Here is a 17,622-nt window from a genome sequence, read left to right on the forward strand (position 1 = left end):
TTTCTTTTTTCGTCATTTGTATGCATACTTGTAATATGTGGAGTTCTAGAATTTCCGAAGCATTTTCGACGGAATGAAAATATCTGATGTAAGTAGTACTTTGCTATATAAGGTATGTGCCAAATAAATATAAGGTATATCAATAGTGACAAATACAGAGCGTATTTTAAATATATTTGGAGTTACTTCTTGAACCTTAATATAGTTTTTACTAGAATTTCTTGGGCTTAGGTTTATATTAAATTTTTTCTACGATACTATGACATATTTTATTTAATTGATGGATTCGACCATTACTTGATGGAAATTCATTTTATGTAACAATAAAACACTGAAAACTTTGTTTTCAAAACTTCTTTCTTCTTCTTCTTCTTCAAGTGCCATCTTCGTTCCGAAGGTTGGCGATCATCAGGGCTATACGTATTTTCGAAACTGCTGACCGAAACAATTCGTTGCTGCTACAGCTATACCATTCCCGTAGATTCTTTAGCCCGGAGTTTTGTCTTCTTCCTATGGACCTTTTTTCCGCTATTTTCCCTTGCATAATTATTCGAAACAGTTCATATCTTTCGCCTCTTGTAATGTGTCCCAAGTATTGCAGTTTTCGTTTTTTGATCGTAAATATGATTTCCTTTTCTTTATTCATTCTTCTCAAGACCTCGACATTTGTGACTCTCTCGGTCCATGATATTCTCAGGATTCTGCGATACATCCACAGTTCAATGCCTCTAATTTTTTGGTATCAATCTTTTTCAACATCCATGACTCCATTCCGTAGAACAGCACAGAAAGTACGTAACATCTCATCAGGCGAAGTTTCATTTCAAGGCTCAAATCTCTTCCGCAGAACACTCTCTTCATTTTAGTGAATATGAATCTGGCTTTTTCTATTCTTATTTTGATTTCTGCTGAGCTATCGTTGTCTTCATTTATAAAAGTGCCTAAATATTTGTATTTGCTAACTCGATCGATAATTTCATTGTGTAAATATAAATTTTGGACATTTTGTGTTGATTTCGATATTACCATAAATTTAGTTTTCTTTATGTTCAAAGATAGTCCATATTCTTCGCTGTAGTCTGCTATCTTATTCACCAATGTCTGTAGGTAAAAAACTTCCACAAAATTTATTTTAAATTCTTGTCACTACAGCTGTTTCGGCTGATTATAGAAAATACAATTTTGAGACAGAATTAAATATCACTAAGCAAATAGCAGTAAACAATGGATACAACGAACAAACAATTAATAAAATGTTAAATCAAAAACTACACAAGAAAGCCCTGAACTTAGTATTTCCACCACCAGAGAAAAAACCCAGTACCTTCTGTTTGATTACATATACAGGCAAAATATCAACAAAAATAGCCAAACACATAAAAAAGAAAGGAATAACACCAGCTTTCAGAACAAATAACAACCTAGGCAAATATATTAAAAACAACAAGAGCCAACATAAAAAACACTTACACAGTGGTGTGTACAAACTTAAATGTGGTGACTGCCCAAAAACTTATATTAGTCAAACTGGTAGAAATTTTAATAAATGAATAGCAGAACATAAAAGGGCTTTCAATAATAGAAATACAGATTCTACATACGCACTTCACCTTCTAGATCATAATCATTCTTTTAATGACGAATTTAAAATTCTTCACATTCAAAATAAAGGCCTTAAGCTATCTTTGTTAGAATCTATGGAAATCAACAAATTAAAAAACACAGATATAATTCTGAATGACCAACTTGAGACAAACAGTTCTCCCCTCCTCAACTTATTTCATTAGAGACTATAAAGTGTAAACGCATGCCAAAAACAGATCACTTGAGAAAGGCAATCAGCCGAAACAGCTGTAGTGATAAGAATTTAAAATAAATTTTGTGGAAGTTTTGAAAACAAAGTTTTCAGTGTTTTATTGTTACATATTTTATTTACTTTTTTTCATTGTTTCCGCAGGATATTAATGCCTTTTTCAAGGAATATCTGCATACATTTCTGTGAGAAATTTATTCAAGTGCTGTTACACCTCTGATAGTAAAATAATTTTTACCTTCAGAAGATGTTTTTATCCACCGACAACTTATACCTAGGAAATCTCGGGTAGCAAACATTCAAAAGGTGGTTTTAAATAACTAACTAATAGAAATATCGAAGTTGTGCCCCCACCAACCCCCTGGTAGGCATTGCAATTATAATTTGAATGTAGTTTATAAGAAGTTTAAATCCACCCAGAGTGGATGCTGCGTTTATTAATCAGTATTAACTTAAATCAAGCGAGATTTTGACGCTTTTAGTTTAGAGTAAAAACTCTCTCCTATTTTATATAGTTATTGTGTGTCTTGCTTATGGTTTAAAAACTACATGTTTTGCAAACGGTTATTGTTAATTAAGTTTATTAAAACTAAAGAAAACATTCTTAGTTTATATCCTAGTTAGTAACCTTAACACTGTATCAGTGCTATATGTAATTCGCATAGTGCGTAACTCCATTATATAAAATTTTACAGGAGAGCGAAAAAACTAATTTAAATGATTAAATTTGTTACCGATTGGCAAGAAATTAGTTTTTACGATTACTAGTCAACTAAAATAAATGGTAGTCCTGTTGTATACTTTTCTTCAGTTGTTGCAAATGCTCATATTTTTCAAATTATGAATGTGTTGTCTGTGTGAGTCCATTTCAAATAGGTAAAAAGAAATAAAATAAGACTTACAATTAATTTAATTTTACCACCAAAACGACCGGTTTTGCTTACTACACTTTGCTAAGCATCTTCAGGTCGAACGGTACTTTCTACTTACTTACTACTTTCTTTTTTAGGAAATTTACTATTATGGTTGCAAACTCATTAGCTGTTACCAACTAATGAGTTTGCATTCTCCTTGTCTTGCTACCCTCTGTTTCATTCCACAAAAAACATTCACCTTGCTGTTGTTTTAGATCGGAAATCTTGAAATTATGTGCCATAAGTTTTGTTTTGTAATAGAGGGAGCTCACAACGGACCTTGGAGAGAGTAGCAAAGATTGCAGATCAATTGTAAAAATGTCATTATCTGATTCTTTATCAGTAACCTTTTCTTGACGTGCTTTGTTTTTCAGCAGAATGTGAAAATTGTACTCAACTTGCGAAATATTCTTTGTTTCAAGAGTTACACAAACATCGCACTTATCCTTTTTAGGCTGGTATAAAGATAAATTCTGCTGATCGAAATCTGCTAATCCAGCAAGCTTGGATTAGCTTTTAAGACTGCTTCGCTTCGCTTGTAAAAAACTAATGATAAGCCAGTCCAAGATTATTTTCTATGCGTCTTATCTTGGTACTGGCGGTCGCTGCTGTCCTCCGTCAGGAACATTTAACGACCTTCTGGTTGAAGTGTGGGAAGGAAAGGGTATATGGGGATGAGATAGAGTACAGGATTTGGACCTGTTTTCTCCTCGGAGGGGAGCTTAGGAAAGAAACAGTAGTTGGCGTATGGCAGGGTTACCAAGTCCTAAAGTAGTCTGTTCTTTATTGGTAACTGTAAAAGAGTGCTACCAGCTACCCTTATATATATATATATATATATATATATATATATACACTGTGTATTGAAAAAGGACATAGAAAGTATGCTCCGCTTGTGTACTCTCAGGAGTGGCATAAAATTGTAAAAGAATCTAATAAAAAGAAGTCCTTTAACTTAACTGTTATAAAGCTGGAAGATCTCCTCAATGTACAACCACTCTTAGAAAACATTAAAAGAGTATTTACACTGATGACCAGCAATCTTTGGATGTCTCCAATGTTTTTTCCTTTTTATTCAAGAGTGAATGGTACCTACAACCCCGTTACTGTTGTCAAGGAGGGACGTCGTAATGTGCTTTCTGTATCTAATTTACAACAGAAGTATATTAAGCCCATTCGGATGTTAAAAAAAAACTCGAAAATGTGGGATCATTATTACCCTTCAGTGTATCATCCCTTCGACAATAGTTTACGAGAGGATGTCAGCCTAATATTACTGATGAGATCGCCGAGCTAGTTGATTAAATAAGATTTTGGGTATTTATTATTAATATAATAATGTAACAAGCCACATTTTCTTTTAAATAAAGTCTGTTTTTTGTCGAGTTTGGAGTAATTTTTTAAAATTGATAATAGATTATTTCATAACAAGACAGCAAACTAAGTTAAGAGTCTTCTTCTTCTTAACATGTCATACACCAAAGTGCGTAGGCGACTATCTCATTACTAGAGTAGAGAAGAGAGAAGAGTACTAGAGAAGTTAAGAGTACAGGACGTAAAGCATAAAATAGAGCAGCAGAGTGCGGCTCGGACCATTGCCTGATAATAGGAAAAATATATACACCATTCGTAGACAGGAGCCACACAGACATCAACAAAGAACACAGAAAAAATAGAAAGAACTACGTACACCTTAGACAATATAGATAACGGGAGGACACAGTTACTTTACTCCTGGAGATTAACACAAAAACTACAGGAATCACACAGATCAACGACGGATGAATACGAACATATAAAAAACTGCATGAAAGACGCAGCGCTAGAAGCCTTAGGGCCACAGGTACGGAGAGTAGATAAACAATATTGGTGAGATAAAGAAGTGGAAGAAAAGATAAAAAGAAAGAAGGAAGTATATCAAAAGTTATTACAACAGGGAGACGAACAAAAAAAAATAACAATATAAAAACTTGAATAAAGAAGTAAAACGAGAAGTGGTTAAAAAGAAAAATAGTGCATGGGAATAAAAATTCCAATACCTAGACAACCATATAGGAGGGACAAAGAGCTCTGAAGCCTGGAGAACTATAAAAACGATGACAACAACGACAAAAAACCAAGTCATAATAAATAGAATATCAAAGAACACATGGGTAGAGAATTTTGAGAACTTATCAACAGAGAGAAGAGAAAGGTTTAAACAGACAAATAAACAAGTGGAAGTAGAAGGAAGAATAAAAATAGCAATAGAACAAGTGAAAGAAGTAGTTAAGGGAATGAAATTAAGAAAATCTCCAGGCCCAGGCAGAATACTTCCAGAGTTGATTAGGTATGGATCTCAAAACTGTTTGAAATGATCCAAAAATTATTCGAAAGATGCTTAAACCGAGAAGAAGTTCCAGAAGAATGGAGATAATCGTATATCTCTCCAATACACAAGAAAGGCACAAAGACGGATCCTAAAAACTATAGAGGGATCGCAGTGATTGCTACTATAGGCCGACTATACTCAAAAGTACAACGAAACCTGATAGAAAATGATATTAAAGGCAAACAACCCAAAGAACAAGCAGGATTTAGGGCCGAACGCTCCACTATGGATAATATTTTCACATTAAAAATTGTAATGGAAAAACGAGTGCAGAGAAATAGAGAAACTCATATAGCTTTAATAGATTTGGAAAAAGCATATGACAGTGTACCGATCTCCCAACTATGGATAGAAATGGGTAACTTGAAAATAAACCCAATTCTTATTAACGCCACTCAAAAATACTACAAAAAAAACTTTGCAAGAATTAAAATGGGACAAGAAATCACCTCTTCTTTTCAAACAACATAGGGACTAAGACAAGGCTGCTGTCTGTCACCCAACTTATTTAAAATTTATTTTGACAGATCCTTAGTGAAATGGGTAAAAAAATGTAGAAACATGGGAATAACGGCGGAAGAAAACAGGCTATATATATACACTTTTCTTTGCGGATGACCAAGTAGTAATTGCCGAAGATAGCTACGATCTTAGCTATATGGTAAGAAAACTGTAAGAAGAATATGAGGTGCCAGGTCTAAACATAAATATGACAAAATGTGAATATCTCTCAGTGGGAACAGATGAAATATGTGACCTAGACTTGGAAGACGACAAAATCAAAGGCGTGCAATCCTGCAAATATTTGGGGGTCATTTTCAACAAGAAGGGAAATAGCGCAGATGAAATCAGGGAAAGAATAAATAAGGGCAGAGCAGCGACTCGTGCCTTAAACTCTCTTCTCTGGCAAAAAACAATTCGATAAGAAACCAAAAAACACATTTACGGTAGTATAGTCCGAAGTATTACATTTTACGGTTCGGAAGTATGGGACAAAGCTAATATGTCACCAAAGCTAATAGAAACAAACTTATGACATCAGAAATGGATTATCTGAGACGAAGCTGCGGTAAATAGAAACTGGAGAGAGTTAGAAACGAACAAATATGAAACGAAATGAAAATGGAGCGAAATATCAATGATGACGTAAAATGAAAACAATTAATCTGGTTCGGACATGTTAAAAAAATGCCAGAGTACAGATGGCCTAGAAGAGTACTGGAATGGATCCCTCTTGAAAAAAGAAAGAGAGGACGACTACGGAGAAGTTGGAGCACCGATATTGATGAAGCAATGGCAGCAAGAGACTTAGAAGAGGCGACTGCATATGACAGAAAAAGATGGAAATTGGGGCCGAGAAGCGGCGACAGCCGTAATCAATCCGTTATTATATATATTGGAGTAATTATATTAATATTGTTGTAATTCTAGCTTCATAGAGCATGATGCATCGACATATCTAAACTAAACAACAAAAGTTGTTACTAGTTTTTATAATATTATTTTTAACATTCAAAGTCAAATACCTCACTTTTACCTTTTTGAGGCTTTTCATTATTCCACATTAAGCACTTCAATTCTATTTTTAAAAACAGTTCTAAAATGAAACTGAGATGCTAAAAAAAACTATAACGTATTGTTTCTATTTACATCTAATATTGTCTTGTTTATAATTTTCATCAAAAATTGTTAAGCAATACATTGCTTATGATTATTCAATTTCATTGTACATTTGGACTTTAACCAAATTTGAATCTACATATTCGTATAGTCTTGTACTGTTTGTTTTTTTTTGTTTTGTATACTTTAGTATATAGTTGTATAGTTTTGAGTGTCGAAAAGATGCCCGTTAAAAAGGTTGGTATAATTTTCATTAAGCTGATGTTATAAAATTCAATATTTTTAAAAAATTAAAGTTAGGAGTATTATAAGTGGATAAAAATGTATAGAAAACAAAATTATATCTAGGCATTAAAAATCTGAAGAATAATGAAACAAATCAAATAAACGACACATTAACAATATTTTAATAAAATTTTGATATTTTGTTAATCAAGCTTTTTATTTGTTTTTTCTCAACTTTATATCTCATATATTGTTAAAACATAAAATAAAAATAAAATTATTTGTAATTATTCTGCTTGTCTTTATCAGGAAATTCTTCGTATTGGGCGATTATCATTTAACCATCTTAACTTATGCACTCATCCATCTAAGCATTCTCACTGTCGTCACATGCATTCTTTAGCCTTTCTTTTTTTAATTACCAATATTCAGTATCACACATCATAGCTAATCTTTTGGTTGTTTTATAGAATTTGCATTTCAGTTTTATTGGAATCATTCATCATTCCATTGCGAAACTGATTCTAGATACTTAAAACGATTACTTTTCATAGTCATTTTATCATAGTTATTATTAGTAACTTATTTGTAAAACTTTAATATGAGTGACTGTATTGAACTTTCCGTTTTGTCTTACCGGCTTTACACTTTATTTATTAGCTGACCATTATACCAATTTTTGTTTTAATTGCTTCGAAATTTAACCCTTTAATGGACAGAACTATTTTTTTTTTAAATATGTATATATATATATATATATATATATATATATATATATATATATATATATATATTTAGGGATTCTATAGTATTCCCTCGCTCAATGGTTTCCATCTCTCTCTGTTGTCCCATTCTCCATCGTCTAGGCCGCTCTTTACATGGCGTCGTCTACTTCGTTCGTCCAGGATCTTCGGGGTCGTCCTCTTTTCCCCTTTCCTATGGGGTTCCATTCGGTTATTCCATTTATCCATGTGCTGTCGCTAGTTCTCCTTACATGTCCATACCATTTAGTCTTTTTTGTTCTATATATGTTAGTATGTCTCTTTCTATTGATGTTATTTGCTTTATTTGGTCATTACTTCTCCTATCCATTCTTGTTAATCTGCAGCATCTTCGCAGGCATTCCATCTCTGTTGCTACTATCTTACTGCTGTTTTTCTTGTTTATAATCCAATTTTTAGCCCCATATGTCATAATACTTCGCACTAATGTTTTAAAAATCTTTTTTTTTGTCTTCATTTTTTGATGTCTATCTTACTATACTAATTTAAGTTGTTTGATTGCTGTTCCTGTTTGTCCTAATCTTTGTTTAATTTCTTCCTCTGTTGCTGCCTTTTTCGTGATTATAAACCTCAAGTATTTGAATTTATCCTTTCATTTGATTGCTACGTTGTCATCAATCCTGTAGATCTTCTGTCTTCTTCACTTGTAGATAGGTACTCTGTTTTCGCGAGGTTTATATCTAGGCCAGCGTTGATATATTCTTCTTCTAGTTTCTGCATCATGTAACTGAGGTTTTCTTGGTCTTGTGCAATCAGTACTTGATCGTCTGCAAATCTTAACGTATATAGGTATTCGTTCCGTACCGGTACTCTCATGCCTTCGCATTTTCTTTTCCATGTAGTTAAGGCTTTCTCTAAGTATATTTTGAATAGGGTTGGAGATGTGGAACAACCCCGCAGGCCCTTTTGTTGTGGTGAAGTCTCCTATGATTCTTGTTCCTACTTTATTGGACACATTATTTTCTTTATATAGAGCTTTTGTAGCTTCTATGAGTTCCGTCTGTATTTCTAATTTGTACATTGGCTCCCATAGTTCTGACCTTGGTACAGAGTCATACGCCTCTCAGAGGTATTCGTTTCGTACCGGTACTCTCATGCCTTCGTATTTTTTCCATGTAGTCTTTTATTTATATACTTCTCATTACGCATTACATGCCCCACCTATGTCATCTTTCTGATTTTCCACTAGCACCAAATTTCGTTTGGATGTTGCCTCCGTCAAGGTTCAGGCTTCTACTCCATATAAAAAGGTAGAAAATACATAGCATCTCAAGACTCGTGTTCTTATATCAATGTTCAGGTGCATATTACATAAAATCTTCCTGAGGCGATTGAAGACAGCTCTCGTCTTTTCTATACGACATCTTATTTAGGCTACATTAAAGGTATGTAATTTTGTCGATTATTTTCGAGGGTTCATTATTAGCTGTGAATTGATGCTGTATTACGTCATTTTTACTTACTTCAAGAATTTTGGTCTTCTTACAGTTTAATTTCATGCCGTATCTGTCACAGGCTTCCACTACATGGTCTATTGATGTTTGCAGATCCTCCGCATTATCAGCAATCAAAACCGTATCGTCCACATATCTTAAATTGTTTATGATTTCACCATTGATTTTTATACCTTCTCTTAAACCATCAATAGCTTCCCTGAACAGCATTTCCGAGTAAGTATCGAACAACGTCGGTGATAAAAGGCAGCCCTGACGTACTCCCCGTTTTATCGTAAATTCTTGTGAGGTTTAGTTGTCTACTCGTACAGTTGCCCTTTGCTGTAAGTATAAATTTTTAATTAGGCGTAAATCTTTGTCATTAATACTAGATTCTTTCAGTATCTGAAATAATTTTTGATGTTGCACCTTGTCAAATGCTTTTTCAAAGTCTATAAAGCATGCGTAGACTTCGCAATTTACGTCTCGAACTCTTTGTATCAATACTTGTATGGAAAATAAAGCCTCTCGCGTTCCCAGTCGGCTTCTAAACCCAAACTGAACACTGCTAATGTTTTCTTCAAGTTTTCTATATATGCGAGAGTGAATAACAGAAAGAAGGTCTTTGAGTGCATGGCTCATTAAGCTTATAATTCTGTAATCAGAGCATCTGGTGGCTTTTGCCTTTTTGGGGAGAGGGATGAAGATGGAAACTAGCCAATCTGTAGAAAATTCTGCAGTTTCATAGATTTTGTTCATTAGACTCGTTAGGAGTTTGAGTTGGTTGTTTTCAAATAGTTTCAATATTTCAGCTTGTATGTTATCAGGTCCAGGTGCTTTGTTGGTTTTTAGTCTTTTTATTGCATATGTTACTTCACTGAGCGTTATTTCTGGTCTTGAATATCCAGAAACACTGACTTTTGTCTCTTGCTCTTCCTTGAATAGTTCTTCCATGTATTGCCTCCATCTCTCAAGTATTCTCTCATTTTCGTAGAGCAGATTGTTGTGCTTGTCTAGTATAACGTTATGACTTCGTGATCCGTTTTCTCCCGTTTTGATTTTTTTCATCTAGGTTAAAAGTGTCATGCTTCTGTTCTAGGAATTCTATTTCTATGCATTGATATTATAGCCATGATTCTTTTGCTTCTTTAATCTTTTTCTTAATGATTTTGTTTATTTCTTTGTACCTTTCCTCATTCTTATTTCTGTGTTTTCTTTGTTCTTCCATTAGCTCTAATATTTCTTGTCTCATCCATGGCTGTTTCTTGATATTGTTTTCTGGTTTAAGTTTATTATCTACCACTGAGTTACAGATATTTTTGATTTTATTCCACATATTATCCACACTTATGTTTTCTTGATTAATATCTGAGATTACTATGCTGTTTATTTTGTTGTTGATCTTCTCTTTGACTTCTTCTTTTGTGGCTTTATCTTTCAACTTCTGGATGTCCGGACGTTTTTGTGCTTTTCTTTTATAGACTTTTTTCATGTGGAGTTTGAAACGTCCTAGTAAAAGATTATGGTCTGATGGAACATCTGCTCCCGGATATGTTTTTGCGGAGTTTACGGAATTCTGAAATCGTTTGTTGATGATGATGTAGTCAATCTGGTTTCTAATCATTTTTTTTTGGTCAGTCAACTGGAGATTTCCAGGTGTATAGTCTTCGAGGTGGTAATTGGAAAAAGGTTTTCATTATTGCACTATACGTTTCCTGGCAGAACTGAACAAAGCGGTCTCCTCATTTCGCGTTCCTAGTCCAAAGTAATTGGTTAATTACCATTACCACTACCAAAGCTTTTTGGTAATGGTAATAGTAATTTACCCAGTCTGATGGTATTTTACCTGTGTCATATATAGTGTTAAATAATGCTGTTATTAACGAAGCTTTTACTTTCGTTGTCTGCAATTAATTTAGGTATTTCGACATTGATATTATCTAGACCGGTGGCTTTTTCGTTCTTCTGAGCTTTTACTGCATCAATACCTTCTTCTTTTGTTATTTTTGGACTTTTTTTATTTATTCGATCATCCGTGGATGGTGTAGAACAAGGTATATCATCGTCAAAAGTGTCTGAATGTATTCTGTCCATCTCTCCAGTTTGTCTTCTGTACCTATAATTATCTCATTATTATTTCTTAATATTGTTTCTTGTCTCTTTCTGTGTATACCTGTCATTTTCTTTATGGACATTAAAGGTATCTTATCTTTCCTGAAATTGTACCATTTCTAGGCATTGCGTTGACACTCAGTTTTCTTTAGCTTCTCTGCACTTTTGATACCCTTGATACTTATTTCATTTTTCTTTTCAGGGTTCTTCAGTTGTGAGATGTCTATTTTTTTGACACTTTTTCAATTTTTACTTTAAGAAACCTTTGTAGTCTAAAATTCATTATATGAATGTCAGCTTCTGGATATGTTTTAGTAGATTTTATGTAATTCTTGAAGTTGTTATCAAGCAAAATGAAGTAAATTTGATTTCTAACAATTTTATTTTTTTTGTCTGCAGATGATTTCCAAGTGTATTTTTTTCACTAGTATCTGTCAAAATGCCGCTATCTCTACACTCTGGTTAAATCGTCCGCCTTTTTAACTTTTTAGTCCAAACTAAATGAATCGTTCTTTATTACGAATTTTTATTTATAAAATATGATATTTTGATATTTGGTATTTCCAAAATAAAATGTAAAAACGAGACATACAAAACAGTACCAAACTTTCCTACGCAAAACTGCTAATGCTTTTAGTATAATTAGGTATTATCTATTTTTTAATTGCTTACAAGTTATTGTTCTTATTGTTATACGGCATAAATTGAAATAAAAAGTGGAAAATAGTTAATATTTTATATTACCGATAAGACCTCGTACTCGTACACTTTCCAATAAATATATATTTTTAAAAAGAACTTCTAAATTGACATATTTATGGTTAAGATATATTATAAGACTAGAATTTTCCAATAATGGAAGTAGACCTTTAAAAAGTAGAAAGTCATGATAACAACAACTAATATTTACAACAAAGCACTTACGTTAATTATAATTTTTTTGGACTTTATGTAACGCATATTCATGATATGATAATTTTATTAAAAATTTGAAGTAATGTATAAGGGACCAAAATTAAATCTACTTATAGAAGGTCTTAAGGTCTTCAAGGACTGCACACTTTATAGTGTTTTCACAATCGCCAAAGAGTTATTAAATTTTAGAAGCAGACAGTTTCAGGTGTGGCTACCTATATTATTATTTACGGGGAACGTGGAAACTTAAAAATATTTCCAACGTCAAATAATGTCAAAGTTTCTTTTTTTATTTATTTACGCTGCAACCACAAGGGTTATAAACCTAAAAAATATAATACAGGTAAAGGTAGAAAAAATTACAATAATTGATACAGTTCTGAGTCTTTAAGATAACTTATTATGTTTTTTAATATTCATGTTTTTTCCTAAGACTTGTGATGGAACAGACATGAAGTCAACAGTGATATTATTATTCTTTAGAGGAATTATTTACCGATGAGTCGGAATCTTCTTCCGATAATGAAGTTTTCACTGTAGAGAGTAAACCTATGTGTTTGCCAAGTTTTCGTATTAATTTGGTGCTTATGGTTTTCATTCTTTTGTCGATGTGGTATGAATGTAATTCCGTTAGAAACTTTATAAGTACATAAGAGTCTTCAGAGTACAATTTTGATACGCTAATTATGTCTTTTGATCCTTGTATATTTTCGAATAGATCCACTACTTGATCGAAGCTTAACAATTGCTTTTCCCTTTCTACATATTCTCTAACTGGTTCCAATAATGTTTGGAGATTTGGTATATCATTTCTTAAGTTTTTGTCATCAGTTTTGGTTTTTTTCTTTAATTGAAGCTTAGGTTTTTCAAAGTTTTCTTCGGAGGGTGGCGTGATTGCATCTTCTAGGGTTCTTTTTCCGGTTGCTTTGTTCGAAGTTACTTGGGGTTCGTAAGAATTCAAATGTGTATTTTTATTTGGAGGTAAGTGTTGACTTGTTTCGGGTAAGGTTGATTTATGTTTTTGGGTATTAAGAGGATGACTCAGACGATGTAGGTGTTGCGATTGTAGTGTTAACTGAAGAAGTGGTCAAATGTATGGATGTATTTTGTAGTGAGCACTGTTGGGTTTGGTTTATTGATAAATTTGGGATTGCTACTCTTTGTAATGTGGTTTGAGAAGACGTAGTAAGTGTGGAGGGAGTGGTATTTGAGATTGCGGGAGTATTTTGTAGATTATTTTGTTGAGTAGGATTTATTGATGAATTTTGTCTTATTTCTGTTTGCATTGCACTATCATTGTGAGGATGGTTAGAAGGTGAAATATTTGGATAATTAGCTGCCTGGTGTCCAGTTAATTTGCATTTGAAACAATTTTCGTTTTGGGCTATAAATATGCGGTATGATGTTTGTTCCAACTCGATAATAAAAGATTCAGGTAGTACAAAGTTGTCTGGAAAAGGTGAATCGAAAATTTGTCTTCGGAAGCTTAGAATATGACTAAAGGCAGGATTGGTTGCTCCTATCCGTAGATATGATATGTCTGAGAGAGGATTTAAACCTAGTTTTATTAATTCGTCCATTATTATGTTAGAAGGTATGCTTGGACATACATTGGACAGAATTAAGCGGACTGATGGAGTTATTAATCTTCTCGCTTCTAGTATATTTCCATTTACTATTATTTTCTTTGTTTCTGCTATGAATTTATCTACTAGGTTTTTGGATGATAGATATATGCATATTCTACCGTTTGATATACGGGATGCGAAAATTATATTTTTCGGTTCTATATGCTGACTCAATCCTTCAAGATAGTCATTAATTGTACAATTCTCTAGAGTGTTAAACAAAATAGCTTGATCTCTGCTTGGGATTAATATACTACGTGGTTGACTAACTGCTTTTGAGTATGATGCATTTTGTGGTAGCTGATTGGAAGATGACATCTTTTAAATGGATTTTAAAATCCGACTAAAACCGGTGCTGTTTTACAGCTTTCGTTGTCATACCAGTTCATGTAAATTGGATAATACTTATAACTAATTGCAATTGTTGACTTAAATATATAAATCCAAATAGATGAAAAAAGTATATTTTATCTACTCACGATTCCAATATTCAGTATACAAATCACTTTCACTTTTATACTTAATTACTTTTCTTAAGTTATTAAACCACTATAAAATTACCTTCTTTGCGAGCTATTTTAGATTAGACTCGAACATGATTTTGATTTTAATATAATTCACTATTTACATGTTCAGAACTGAAGAAATAATCGTTTAAATATTTAAATTTTTAAGAGAAACTTTGAAATGCGTCTAAACACTTTGACAGTTTTTTGACGTTCTTCACTGTCAAAGTTTAAACTCGCTTTTTAACGTTCCTTACGGATTTAAAAAGGTTTTTAGGCACTCACTTATCGTGCTAGTTAAATAGTAATTATTGAAGTAAATTTAAAAGTAATTAAGTAAAAAACTAAGTGAAAGTGATTTGTATACTGAATATTGGAATCGTGAGTGGATAAAATATACTTTTTTTTTTCATCTATTTGGATTTAGATATTTAAGTAAATCACTGCAATTAGTTATAAGTATTTTCCAATTTTCATGAACTTTACTGGTATCACAGCGAAAGCTGTAAAATAGCACCGGTTTTAGTCGGATTTTAAATCGATTTAAAAGATGTCATCTTCCAGTCAGCTACCACAAAATGCATCATACTCAAAAGCAGTTAGTCAACCACGTGGTATATTAATCCCAAACAGAGATCAAGCTATTCTATTTAACACTCTAGAGAATTGTACAATAAATGACTATCTTGAAGGATTGAGTCAGCATATAGAACCAAAAAATATAATTTTCGCATCCCGTATATCAAACGGTAGAATATGCATATATCTAATCATCTAAAATTCAAGTAGACAAATTCATAGCAAAAACAAAGAAGATAATAGTAAATGGAAATATACTAGAAGCGAGAAGATTAATAACTCCATCAGTCCGCTTAATTCTGTCCAATGCATGTCCAAGCATACCTTCTAACTTAATAATGGACGAATTAGTAAAACTAGGTTTAAATACTCTCTCAGACATATCATACCTACAAATAGGAGCAACCAATCCTGCCTTCGGTCATATTATAAGCTTCCGAAGACACATTATCGTTTTACCTTTTCCAGACAACTTGGTACTACCTGAATCTTTTATCATCTAATTAAAACAAACATCATATCGCATATTTATAGTCCAAAACGAAACATGTTTCAAATGCAAATTAATTGGACACCAGGCAGCTAATTGTTCAAATATTTCACCTTCTAACCATCCTCACAATGATAGTCACAATGCAAATAGAAATGAGACAAAATTCATCAATAAATCATACTCAACAAGATAATCTACAAAATACTCCCACAATTTCAAATACCACTCCCTCCACACTTACTACGTCTTCACAAAGCACATTACAAACAGTAAAAATCCCAAATTTATTAATAAACCAAACCCAGCAATGCTCACTACAAAACACATCTATACATTTGACCACTTCATCAGTTAACACTACAATCGCAACACCTACAACCTCTGAGTCATCCTCTAATACCCAAAAACATAAATCAACCTCACTCGAAACAAGTCAACACTTACCCCCAAATAAAAATACACATATGAATTCTTACGAGGCCCAGATAACTTCAAACAAAGCAACCGGAAAAAGAACCCCCGAAGAAAAATTTGCAAAACCAAAGCTTCAATTAAAGAAAAAAACCAAAACTGATGACAAAGACTTAAGAGATGAGATACCAAGTCTCCAAACATTACTAGAACCAGTTAGAGAGTATGTAGAAAGGAAAAAGCAATAGTTAAGCTTCAATTACGTAGTGGATCTATTCGAAAGGATCAAAAGACATAATCAGCGTAACAAAATTGTACTCAGAAGACTCTCATGCATTTATAAAGTTTCTAACGGAATTATATCCACACTATATCGACAAAAGAATGGAAACCAAAAGCACCAAATTGGTTAACTTGGCAAACACATAGGTTTACTTTCTGCAGTGAAAACTTCATTGCCGGAAGAAGATTCCAACTCATAATAAAATGGTAAATAATTCTTTTAAAAAATAATAAGATCACTGTTGACTTCATGTTTGTTCCATCACATTCAGGTATACAAGGAAATAAAGAAGCAGATGAACTAGCCCGCTTAGCATCCTTTAGCTAGGACTCCATTCTTATTAATGAGGTTTTTTCGAGTGACTTCAAGTCAGAAATAGGAAATCGAACAATTAGTAAAACCGTGGCTCCAACACCAAATAACACTCTCCGTGGAGCATATACTAACTCGGTGCAAAACATGTGAAACAAATTTTTACCGAATGTAATCAATACAGTGAAGTAACATGACAGCTAAATCTCAAAAGCAGCTAGGCGACATTCTCAGTCATCCAAACCAGATAGACAGAGCTCTCCAGTTTTTTAGAAAAATATTATTGTAATTACTATTTAAATGGGAATAAGCCACAATTAAAGGTTAAAGTACGTTTATTGACGTTTCAATTTCCACTTTTCCACCGGAAATCGTTCTCAAAATACAAACATTAGTTTGACTAATGTTTGTATTTTGAGAACGATTTTTGAAGTGGAAATTGAAACGTCAATAAACGTACTTTAACCTTTAATTGTGGCTTATTCCCATTTAAATAGTAATTACTTTAAAATGCCACAAGAAAATTGATTCAGAAAAATATTATTGTATCATAAACTCTAAAATATTTTTATATGACATAACTTATTAATGCTACTATACCTCTTGTAATTTTGTTTGTAATCGCCCCCGTGCGAGTGGCCAAAAAAATATTTCTTTCGAATAGGTATTTACTTTACATGCTTTTTCAGTGGTTTGTTAAGCGGCTATTATATTTATTGCATTAAAATTAAACTTAAATGAGGTAAATACTTACTTACTTACTTAATCAGTAGACCCATTTGTACCTTTCGTTGTTGGGCCGTTTAAAATACAATTCATTAAATTACAATATTTGACAGTCTTCTGAGGTGTCCTAGCTCTTAACGAATTTTCTCCATTCCTTCCTATTGGATGCCATCTGTGTTGCTTCCTTCCAAGTCTTACCCTTACTCTGCAGTATCTGCGAGATGTCACTGTTCCATTCTTTAATGGGTCTTCCTCTTCTGTTCTTCCCTATTGGTTTGGTTAGATGTCCGAACCATGCCAATTTTTTCTCCTTGATTGACTCGAGTATCGGTTTGATTTTAACTCGGTGCAAAACATACAAAGCAGCAAGAGGGAAGTACACTATCACAACTAATATAAAGGAAGACTTAGGAAAAAACATGAACATTAAAAAACACAATAAGTTATCTTAAAGACTCAGGAGTGTATCAATTATTGTAATTTTTTCTAACTTTACTTG

The 17,622-nt window shown here is 32.9% G+C and overlaps 1 protein-coding gene across 2 annotated transcripts in view; it reads left to right on the forward strand.

Moving 5' to 3' along the window:
- LOC140447223 (acyl-CoA Delta-9 desaturase-like) overlaps positions 1-17,622 on the forward strand; it is a 46,789-nt gene continuing 29,167 nt past the window's right edge. Inside the window, exon 1 of one of the 2 annotated variants that reach the window (XM_072539747.1) lies at positions 1-88. In XM_072539747.1, the coding sequence (XP_072395848.1) occupies positions 74-88 (15 nt within the window). In that variant the 5' untranslated portion in view covers positions 1-73. Of the gene's footprint in view, positions 89-6,844; positions 6,956-17,622 lie in introns of those variants that run through there. The other variant, XM_072539745.1, reaches the window with a different exon arrangement.

Source organism: Diabrotica undecimpunctata, chromosome 8 (assembly GCF_040954645.1).
Source record: "Diabrotica undecimpunctata isolate CICGRU chromosome 8, icDiaUnde3, whole genome shotgun sequence".
Classification (NCBI taxonomy): Eukaryota; Metazoa; Arthropoda; class Insecta; order Coleoptera; family Chrysomelidae; genus Diabrotica; species Diabrotica undecimpunctata.